The sequence below is a fragment of the Mixophyes fleayi genome, chromosome 11 (assembly GCF_038048845.1).
Source record: "Mixophyes fleayi isolate aMixFle1 chromosome 11, aMixFle1.hap1, whole genome shotgun sequence".
Taxonomy (NCBI): domain Eukaryota; kingdom Metazoa; phylum Chordata; class Amphibia; order Anura; family Limnodynastidae; genus Mixophyes; species Mixophyes fleayi.
The window spans coordinates 90,991,396-91,003,377 of record NC_134412.1 but is presented as its reverse complement, the minus strand read 5'-3'; the positions used below and the strand labels follow the sequence as shown (position 1 = coordinate 91,003,377).

Sequence of the window (11,982 nt, the reverse complement as noted above, 5' to 3'; positions counted from 1 at the left end):
TCAAAATCTTCATTCTTTAATTGATGCAACTAAAGAGAGATAAGGAGATTCATCAACCATATGAAAATAGCCGACCTTGAGGATAGATCATGTCGGAAACAATAGAAGAATTAGAGGGAATTAGAGGAAACAGTGATTTTCCCATATATCCTTCTTTTATTTATAGCTATGTAAACAGCTGCAGACATGGGGCTAGATTTACTAAACTGCGGGTTTTAAGAAGTGGAGATGTTGCCTATAGCAACCAAATTTTAGTTATTATTTATTTTGCACATTCTACAAAATGACAGCTAGAATCTGATTGGTTGCTATAAGCAACATCTCCACTTTTTCAAACCCGCAGTTTAGTAAATATACCCCATGGAGCTTACAGGCTCAGCAGCTCCTCTTTCTGCAGCCCCCTCCATTGACTTTGACGAAGGCTAGGAACACACTGAAGAATTTTCCGACTGACCTGTTATCTCAAACGATTGCACCTACGACTGAAGATCCGATCAGTCTGACGATTCATCCATACACACTGACACAATTTACCTTCAGATCTGTGCTCATCATCTGGTCCTCTAGTCTTCAGTGAATGACAGCACAATATTCATTCATTCATTATTGTCACATTAATTAAAACCGCCTTGTTATAGCTATCCACATGTCCTAACGAATTTCATTAGCTTCTGTGACTCTGAAATGAAATATTCTGTCTCAGAACGAACAAATGAATTATTCCTTCTACAGCACTCTCTACATTTATTCACGGGGACATTCATTGCTAGCATCGGCTGAAAAGAGCCCGACTCTGTAACCTCTACGGAGATCGTGAGCATGAGTGTGTACACACTACATGACCGGTCTGTGATTGGTCGGAAAGTACCCAGCCTTAGCGTTCAACAACTCATCTAGGAGAAAATGTTAAGAATGGTCATCAGCATCCAGGTCCTGGTCTCATCTGGCTGCCCAGAATCCAAACTACGGTCTTCTTCAATAGGGATTGGGGGTCCTAAGGTACCTTAGTGTCACATTAACCTGCAGTACGTTACCATAATATGCTCATACTAGGGGCTGAATCTTCTTTTATTAAATCAGTCCCATAAATTCCAATCTTAATTCCGCTCCCAACAGCTTAAAAATGTAAAACTAAAAACATTCCCTATCTACAGTACATACATCATTCATCCCTCCTGCATTGTGTTACTGCCAGCCACACACAATTTGATAGTGGGGGGGGGGGGGAATCTTTCCTAGAGGGCAAAAAAGGTTCAATGATTGTGTGCACTAACATATATATATCTGGGTGTGAACATATATGCATGCTGTACATCCAGAGAACTATTTGAATATTTACGCATAACGTACACACACCCATAGAGCCAATATTGTGCACCATGCATATATGTTCACACTATGAGTTATTAATGTAAACCACGCATAAATGTTTGCATTCATTGAGCTATTTGGTGTGTGTCATGCATAAATATTCACATCCACCGGGGCTATTAGTGTACACTGTGTATAAGTGTTCACACTCCAATAACCATTAGTGTACACAATGCATAAATGTTCATATCCATAGGGTTATTAATGTGCATTATGCATATATGTGTATGCCTGTATATTCGTTAGCGTGCAACATGCAAAAATGTTCACACCCTGAGAGCTATTAGCGTGCACGATCATTCGGTTGTACTGTGGCTCTCACTTACTATTGTGCCTCCTCCCCTGTTAATTCCATATTTTCCTTCTGTCTCATTATGCTGCTGTTCTGACCTTTGTGTGGCTATTACATAATTCAGGAAAGCGAGCTGACATTTGGTGTTTCCTTTGTTTCAAGTGTCAACGTGATGGATTTTCTGATTATAAAGACATAGGCTTGTGTGCGCATAACTCGGAGTAATGCTCTGGCTGAGAAACTTTGTCTTACGTGTCCTTAGTCTTACTCACACCACACAGCAGAATGATCCAGCTCAATTCACAGATTATAAATGCCAGAAGACACCTTATTACAAATACAGCGCAGGAAGGGGTCCTGACAACACAGATTCACATTTTTTGGAACATCATTAGAAACATAAAAACACAGAATTTGACAGCAGATAAGAACCACTTGCCCCATCTAGTCTGCCTATTATTTAACCTATGGTAACCTTAAACCCTATTTAAACCTTAGTTCTTTTTAAGGATATCCTTATGTCTGTCCCAAGCATGTTTAAACTGCTCTACTGTATCAGCCTCTACCACCTCTGATGGGAGGCTACTCCACTGATCCACTACCTTTCTGGGAAGTAATTTTCCTCTGAACCTACTTCCCCCCAGTGTCAGTACATGTCCTTGTGTTCTAATACTTCTCTTCCTTTGTAGAATGTTTCCCTCCTGCACCTTGTTATACCCTTGATATATTTGAACCTCTCCATCATGTCCCCCCTTTCCCTTCTCTGCTCCAAACTATACATAATAAGATCTTTTAGTCTTTCCGGGTAAGTTTTGTGCTGTAGGCCATGCACCATTTTAGTTGTCCATCTTTGTACAGTTTCTAATGTATTTATATCCTTCTGGAGATATGGCCTCCAGAACTGAACACAGTATTCTAGATGAGGCCGTACCAGTGACCTATACAGTGGTATTATTACTTCTTTCTTTCTGCTACTGATTCCTCTCCCTATGTAACCAAGCATCTGACTTGCCGTCCTCATTGCTTTGTTGCATTGCTTACCTACCTTTATGTCACCTGAAATAGTGACTCCTAGATCCCTTTTCTCCTCAGTAGTTTCCATTATAGTCCTATTAATACTATATTTAGTTTATGGTTTTTGAGACCCAAGTGCATGATTTTGCATTTTTTGGCATTAAACTGTAGTTGCACATTGTAAGAGATAATATGATACATACATGTATGGTTTGTAAAGTATAAATATGTATCTATGTTAATCATGGGGAAGATCGGGGGAGTGTAGGGAATAGGATAAGGGGGTACTATAGGAAGCGTTTCAGAAAAGTCCTTCTTATGACTTGGAATAAAATGGTCTGGAGAACTCAGAGGGGCTTTTGCTTTTTTTTGTAAAATGAGCACATAATTTCGGAAGGGGGCGGGGGTTATAATGGGGATAAAGCTGGAGAATATTAGCCTAAAGTTGAGGAGGGAGATTACCATTATTAGCTATAAGATTTTTGCCATCTGCAAGTTCATGGGTCACCAGTATTTATTTAGCTCTCTCATAGGACAGTGTAAAAGGAAGGTCTCTGCTTATATTAAAGGGCAAATCCCCCTCCAGAATATTCTATTGTCCAAGGAGATTTGTTGCTCACTGCCCTTGGATCGGACAACGGATAAAATTATCTCTCTGTGCATTAGATAGAAGTCTATCCACACCGCTCTTTGTTGTCTCTAAGACAAAATGAAGAAATCTCCCAAGACAAAAGAATTCTCTGAAAGCGGAGTTCTCCTTCAATACTCTGTGCCCAAGACATAAACCTAAAACATTTGTGTGAATTGAGTATAATTCAGTATTACCAATGTGGATCTCCAACATCCCTTGAAGAATACCCCAAATTCCTCCCAGTTCCAGCCTGGTACAACGGCAATCATAGAAAATATTGGTGCAAAAATAAGCCTTCTAATCATGTGTATCGATAAGTTATCCCATAATAACAGGCTAAAGGCCCCTGTGAACATAATGCTCTATGCTCGTGTACATTCAATGACACCTTAGGTGACCGTATCAACCTCTCTGGCCTTAAATAATGAACATACGCTGGAAGATGGATTATAGATTAGATTTAATATAACCGCTTCTGATTAACAGGGAATATTATCGCATTCACCATACGGGTAGCGGTGTGTATGTATCTTATTATAATCCCCAATAAACATGATGCACAGATGTACCGATACATAAATAGTATTATAACTTTCATAGTAACTGTTACATCCCTTCCGTGCCAGAGTCACCAGAGCATCCCAAACGGCTTCTGTGTAACGGGCAAAAGGTTGCATTCCTCTATTTTCCATGAGACACATAGAAGGAATTCAGGTACACACGAGAGGTGAGCTCGCTCTTCAGGCAGGAATGTCAATCTGCCCGCAAGGGGTCACTTCTGTCAAGTGGGCAAGTTGCCTCCAGGCAGGGCCAAGGGAAGGATAACTTTAAAAGGGAATCTTCTACTGGCCTGAAAACAGCTTCTTTATCTTTCGGAAGTGCTAGAATGTGGATGAGTTCATGCCTGGGACAAACTCGTGTCAGGCTGGCGAATATAAAAATGCAGCCCGTGTTGTGGCTAGCAGACAGACAGGGAGGCAAACACACTTGCAGGAGAAGCGGAACAGGGCTATTGTCAGGAGGACGAAACCACCAGGAGCCATGGGGACCTCAATCGTTGGGTACTTTACACTCGTTCTGTTACTTCTAGCTTTGACCAGGGTTCACGGAGGACCAGCCTACAGCTCCATCCTGTCATCAGACCTGTCGGATTTAAAGGTAAGAGTTCTGGCCGCTGAGGAGGTCACTGAATCCTGCACAGGGGGTGCACAGCAATGCAAAATCCAGCAGAATGTCAACGATCAACCTATAACCTTGTTCTGTCAGAACTAACAGCTCCTGTTTTATAGAAGGGTTTATTTGACGAATGTCTGTAGAGATCTGTGCAGCATTGTCCACAGACACAGGGAGCTATCATACTTCCTAAACATCTAAAGTATTTGATTATTATTATTATCATCATTATTTATATAGCGCCACCAATTCCACAGCGCTGTACAGAGAACTCACTCACATCAGTCACTGCCCAATTGGGGCTTACAGTCTAAATTCCCTAATATACACACACAGACTAGGGTTAATTTGTTAGCAGCCAATTAACCTACTAGTATGTTTTTGGGGTGTGGGAGGAAACCGGAGCACCCGGAGGAAACCCACGCAAACACAGGGAGAACATACAAACTCCACACAGATAAGTCCATAGTCGGGAATTGAACTCATGACCCCAGCGCTGTGAGGCAGAGGTGCTAACCACTGAGCCACCCTGCTGCCCGCAACTTGATTAAATTAATCTATTCTTAACCATCATCCAGATTATTTGCTTTTACACAACACAATGCTATTATGAACAGAACTAATATTTTAGATTCAAAGAAAACAAACCACAGAAGACAATCTTTCCATCCTGATTATCCGTATTTATTGTTTTCTGCTGCACATTTGTACCCGCAGTTTAGTAAATATACCCCTTAGTGTTGTGAGATCAGAGGTATAAACCAGGCTGCTATGAAGCAGACAGGCTGCAGGTTCATGGTGACTGGTTCATGTGAACGCTCCGTTCCCGGTAATACACAGACGTGCTGCATGCAATGTGAACCGATTGCAACCATGCGGGGTGCACGAGGCTTGTTTAGCAATATGCTAATGCTGCAACTTATACTCTCCCAGGTCTACTAAACATCATTCTGTCACTGCTAGAACAAGAAATTATTATTGTAAGAGACTTGAAAAAATAAAACGTAAACCATAGACAGAAACTTGTCCTTTGTCCTTACTATTGTCAAACCCCCCATGCAGCCGGGTGTACCGTGTAGTATTGAAGGCCGAGTACACACTACAGGTTTTTCACAAGATTATCAGGCCAATCACAGGATAAACGACCATTAGGTGCAATACTGCATTAGTGTGAACGCTCCCGCGATCATGTTTTATCCACCAAAGCACATCGTATCATTTGATTTGATAACTGGACTAAAAAGCTCTATAAACGATAGAACGATGTCATTCCAATCCTGCAGTGTGTATGCACTCAGGACCAGCAGTGTAGGCAGATGTCCATAGAGTCAGGATCTTTTCAGACGATGGTTATGAGAGATGATGAGCACAGATCTGACGGTAAATCTTGTAAAACGTGTATAGTGTGTACACAGGAATCGGCTGCTGATCGGGACTTTGAGTCGTTGGTAAAATCGTTAATGATATCACATCTGGAGATAATTTACTGTAGTGTGTACTCAGTCTAAAACTCCATTGTATTGTCCCAGGCGTTAATGCTTCAGAATGTGGCAGGAAATGTGGAAATGGCCACAAAGTGAATGCTTGGCAGAAAGTTTCTGTCCCCTTGCAATATTTCTGGACTATCTGCGTCAAAGCGCATTTACCGGGTTTAAATAACACGTTAAATGGATAAAATTAACACCTGTGTCTAAGGTCTAAATATAACCAAAACAGACAATAATAAAAAACGAATAGTAATGCTTATGCTGAAAATGAACATATAATAAACGCTTAAATCTAACTATTTTATTTCTTAGTCTAAGATAACTCTTAGCTGTATCTGTTATCCTTATAGGAAGTTATAGGCAATACAGCATCGGTAGGCGACCTACGACTGTCCAGCTCTTGTGGTACTACAAATCCCAGCATGTCCCAACAGTGTGTTGGGACTTGTAGTTCCTCCAAAGCTAGACAGGCTGAGTTTGCCAGCTTCTACATGGAACAAAAGGAAATACTTTATAATATATATAATATGTGTACGTAGCAGTCATGCATTGATATTTTAAACTGCACATTTCCAAAACACCTTTCATCTTTCTATAATCTTTATCAGGAGAAAGCACAGACACATTAGCATAGGAAGGGATCTGTGGAGTGTAAGCCTGCGAGCCAGGGACCCTTACCCCTTGTTTGTCCTCATTGTGAAGTGCTACAGAGTATGTTGGGGTTATAGAAATATATTTATTTATTAATAATCAACCTGACCAAAGGAAAAATCTTCTACAAGTAGAACAGACCAAACACACTGATTACATGTTACTTGAATTACAACCATTGAATATATTTATTTGCTGCTTAGGAGCGATTAAAATGACAGCTTTAAAAATAGCGTTAAACTGCTGAGACTTAATAACAAATGGAAATTAGAACATCCAGGTGTGGACTCTATACATTAACACAATGTTTCCCAACTCCAGTTCTCCTAACAGTGCAGGATTTCCAGGTGACCAGTGACATAATTCTACCACCTGTGGAACTGTTACATTGTATCAGTCAGTAATGATTACACCTGTGCTCCAGCAAGGAGATATGTAAAACCTGCACTGTTAGGTCTCCTTGAGGACTGGGTTTGGGAAACACTGGATGAATGCGTAGAAGAACAAGCACCAAGATTAAAAGTCACTTATAACATTAGATCAACAATTAACAACAGAAAGGATTTTAGTCCACAAATAACAAATTAATATATGCCTAACTTACTTTTCAAAATATTAAAATTTAAAAAGTTGACACAAAAGTGAAATATTGACATTATATGCCAAATAGATAAAAGATTTCAAATAGTAAAAGGATAAAAGTTGCCTAATAAAAACAGACTACAAGAAGCACTTCCTGTACATCTATTTGTAGCAGCACTTGTAATATGTAGGATGATAGCTGTAATCACACCTCAATGTGTCTCCAGTGCAAAGACCACTGAATACATCACCAAACACTGCAAAACAGCTGCAAAGCTAGTACTTCATACTGACAGTGTAAACATACAGGTTAAAGTAAAACAGATGCATTGTTTAACATTTACTTATCAGTTGATATATATTCTTACAGTACCAGCTTAAATGTAAAGCATTAACGTGTTAGATGGTACAGAGAAGAGAACACAATCACTAATTAATACAATTAGTTCCACTGAAGTGAACATTCCACCAGGTGTTCATAGAGAACACCTCTAGCATCATATATAAGATACAACAGCCTCCATTAACCAATAGTAACCACTCCAATAGGATAATTAGTACTAATAGCAGAGACATCCAATTACAAATACGAATTGATTCAATAAAGAGTAAAACTCCACACAATTATATTGCATGTATTTATATAAAGGAAATTCTAACAGTGATTGTTCTTAGAAGTAGATATATCCCACATTTAGCAATCAAGTTATTACATACGATCTGCAGATGTCCCAGTGTTGGGGGGTGGTCACTTAAAATGATCCCTTCCCCGGCTTCTCACGACAACAATCGATTATGCGTCCAAGCGCAGGTGGCGAGGATGCGTGTAGCCAACTAGGATCAGTTGCATCTGGTACATTCCTCACAGTGTTTAACTCTTCTCACCTGGCAGGTTTCCATAGAGCTACTTAAGCTTCCTAATTTTCACCTCCTGCTTTTACTCGTCATGATTACCCCCAGGCATTACTTTATATCAGCCAGAACGGGATCTGCTTTGTTATTTCCACTTATCGCCGTTTTCACAAAGTATAGTTGTAACGCTTAAGAAAAGTCCGCCCTGCTTGCAATTCCCCTCCATGAAGAGAACACATCTGTCACGGGATTGCACATTACACTGTGTACCTTCATTTCCCTAAAACGTGGACTCTAATCATCCTCGTTAGGAAAGAAAAATATTTGCAGATGCGTTACAAACATTGATGGGTCTAGTGGTTAATATGTCCTCAGCTATACTATTATATTACTATTACTGTTTTGTTGCATTACTCACAATTGACACATAAAACAAATATTGCAGCTCAGCAAGAACATGATCATATATTTACCTAGGGACAGCATGCCCTGCACAGTAATAATGTAAGCTGGGTACTAAAAGACACAGAGGTAAGAGAGTCCTTATAAACTATTGAAAAATAGGTATTTCATGCATGAGATTAAATGGCAGAGATTCAAGGTCTGGGGGGCAGGGGAGCCCCCCCAGTCTGGTCACATAGTGGACTAACTCGTACGGGGTCCCTGGACTACCTGCATTTTCTTTCCCGTTAAACTGTTCCTATTATTCCATATCTGTTTATCTTATTTTTGCAAAATACAATAAGAGTAAATTTTTTTTTAGAAAAGTTCCAAACAGGCCAACCCCCCCCCGTTTTAATTTTCCAGTCCTCCCCTGCAGAGGTTGCATATAGGTGCAGCCAGACTACAGTGGGAAACAAATGCTTAGTGGGGCTGTAGAATCCAACAGCAATGTTGGGAGTTTGTAGTTTAAGTACAGGAAGAAAATAAATGTAATTTTTGAGTGAACGTGGAGAGGGGGGGGGGGGGGGGGGGTAATTGGGGAGAATATTTTAGGAAGGTTGAGCAGCTGGCTCGGGAATTATAATTTTGCCAAAAGTGTTTATTTTCCAGGGTAGATTTGAACGTTTGCAGGGTAGAGGGACCTCTTGGTGTACGAGGGAGGGAATTCCACAGTGTAGGAGCTGCCTGATAAGTCCTGTAATTGGGAGCCGGTAATGAGTGTGGATGAGACCCAGATCAGGGGATAAATGTATCAAGCTGAGAGTTTTCCGGCGGGTTTGAAAAACCAATCAGACTCTAGCTATCATTTATTTAGTATGTTCTACAAAATGATAGCTAGAATCTGATTGGTTGCTATAGGCAACATCTCCACTTTTCAAACCCGCCGGAAAACTCTCAGCTTGATACATTTGCCCCCTTGTGTTAGCTTACATGTCACATGTGCAGTAGTTCCAGCACAGCATGTTCACCTTATAATGACACGTTCTGTATGTAAGAATAACACTGTGAACTAAATCAGATAGATCTAGCTATACTGTATAGTTGGTCAATATAGGGACATTCTAACAACAATTCTTCAGGACTTGCGACTGTCCCTGGAATAAGGAAAAGTGTCAGCTGTGCGTCACAATCCGATTACAACTGACGGTGAAATGTTTCTCCGCAGGGTCTCCTGGAGCGTTTAGAAGACAAACTCCCGGTGGAAGAATCGGAGGTTCCAGCTCAGGACTTTGTCCCAAACTACGATTCATCCGACTCCTCTAATTCAGCTCCGTCCTGGGTGGGAGAAGCCGCCCGTCCCCTGGCAGATATGGGCTATAACAGAGGGTCTTGGGCCCAGCAAGAGAAAATGACTCCTTTGAAGAATAAGCTTCGAGAGCTCTTGAACGCCCCAAGGAGACGGTCCGACTGTTTTGGATCTCGGATCGACAGAATCGGAGCCCAGAGTGGGATGGGATGCAGTCGCAGGGTAAGAAGCACAGGAGGTTTATGGGAAGGCGGGTCACTAAAGACACCCCAAACATGTTGACATCCTGGTGGAGCTAGAAGTCTCTGGTGCAATAATTCAGCCAGGACTGTTCTGCCATCACTCCTGTACGGAGTAACCTTAAACATCTCCGTTGTCTACCATTTTACCAACTTTCTTTTAACAACATTACTGGGTCAGAGTTTGAAGCTAGCTGGGTAACAGTTACATATAATAATAATAATAATAATATAATGTAATGTAGAGAATAAGTTTGAATGTGTTCCCTTTGATTCTAGTTTCTCAATTGATCTAAAGTTCAAGACTTTATGGTACATTTTCGAACTTGTGACCCACTTTTAAACTATTTCCAGCATCTCAGTTATTAGGGGAGATAAAGAAAGGGGTGGGGGAATTCACCTGTGATCTAGTAGTCAGTGGACAATCTATACAACGAAACAATAAACATAAAAAGTAAGAGATCCCTCTAACTAAACCGCAACTCCCTATGTCTATCAGTGGAGCTGTAACACTGACAATCTAGTATCCTGTAATACAAGTAACTGTCTCCTGGCTCCTCTCTAATGTAACAGATGGTCCATGGTAGGGATGGAGTATAAAAACGACATATCTGGATGATCCACTCGGCAGCCCAGGCTCCTGCCTAAGGACCAGAGTACAACAGTTTCTAGGTTTGCTTTTTTGGACAGGGGTGGGGGAACTAGTCTCAACCAAACTCTATGCAAATTTGTGTGTAGTGTATGGTACAGGAACCAAACAAGCATTTGGGCAACTGTCTTTTTCTTGGGGGAAGAGGCAAGTCGTACCTCATGCCTCAGCAATGTTACCACTACCTACTGTACACATATATGTAAGGACTAGAATATTCAGTACATGGACATAATTTGGTTATCCCAGCTGTCTAAAGCATCTATATTATATCTAAAAATCAGTATCCGTTTGACCGGATATATTCTACCTTCAGTGATGTGTCAAACACAACAGGATGTTAATATTTGCACAAGTGAGGAGTAAATCAATATCCTTATAGGCAAATATATCCAAATATAAAGTAGAGCGTCTGCCCCAGATGCAGTCTTCGTACATAGGTCTGCCACGCCGAACTGGAGGCCCCGGCGACTTTTTTTTTTTTTTCAATATGCATCTTTATTGCAAAGCTGTCCGATTATTTCATGTGCAATCTGTAAATTATGTATTTAGACAAGAAATAAATCCATGTTTTTTTCTTTTCAGTATTGACAGGAAGAGTCCCCGTAAGGAGGAAGCGGATGATCAGAGGTGACTGCGGGATCTCACGCCCATGATATAAGGATTGTCCTATTTAATGTCACACCGCACGGAACACGACCCTTTTTCGTAATTATTTATCCCATGTGCAAAATATATTTATTTTTCTACATTCAAAATAATTTTGCCTGTTCACCATCATCACGAAGTGATTCCAGTAACGCTCTGCCTGGGTTATGAAGGTGTTAATGGTTTAGGACTCTGACCAGCTGACGGTGGGTTGTTGGGAAGATAATAAAGAAAGATTTTTACAACCCTCATGGTGTCAGACTGATCTCCGAGTTGTGTTCATTATCCTTGTACTCACCGAGTCTGTGCAATCCTGGCAAATGGTTCAATGTTTCCCAGAGTGCAACAGTTAAATGGGCGCTCGTTCCCACATACAGTAAATAATAACATAGTTGATGAGGTTGAAAAATAAGACACCAGTTCATCCAGTACAACCTATTTTGGATCTCCTGCAATCCCTTTCTTATATTTGAAATTGTTCCAGAGTAAGCAACCGCCAATCTGTTTCATTTGGGAAAAATCCCTCCTGACCCAATATTGCAGTCCTATTTTTACTCTATATCCACTACTATCCTTCATTTTAATTAACGGTCGTATCCCTGGATCATCATCATCATTTATTTATATAGCGCCACTAATTCCGCAGCTACACTTTTCTGCAAAAAGTTTGTCTAACCTTTTCTTAAACATATCTATTGAATCT

The 11,982-nt window shown here is 40.6% G+C and overlaps 1 protein-coding gene and 1 long non-coding RNA gene across 2 annotated transcripts in view; one reads left to right on the top strand and one right to left on the bottom strand.

Moving 5' to 3' along the window:
* Window positions 1-11,982, bottom strand: part of LOC142107082 (uncharacterized) — a 311,806-nt gene that overhangs the window by 38,598 nt on the left and 261,226 nt on the right. The gene's annotated exons all lie outside the window — the stretch shown is intronic.
* On the top strand, window positions 4,350-11,520 carry LOC142107081 (natriuretic peptides A-like). The gene is made up of 3 exons (XM_075190236.1): window positions 4,350-4,466; window positions 9,663-9,965; window positions 11,217-11,520. The coding sequence occupies exons 1-3, from the start codon at window positions 4,350-4,352 to the stop codon at window positions 11,220-11,222; spliced, it is 426 nt and encodes a 141-aa protein (XP_075046337.1). The 3' UTR covers window positions 11,223-11,520.

Coding starts and splice junctions, on each gene's coding strand:
- LOC142107081 (XM_075190236.1), top strand. CDS start 4,350: ATGGGGACCTCAATCGTTGGGTACTTTACACTCGTTCTGTTACTTCTA. Junction 4,467..9,662: donor CAGACCTGTCGGATTTAAAG/GTAAGAGTTCTG, acceptor GTTTCTCCGCAG/GGTCTCCTGGAGCGTTTAGA.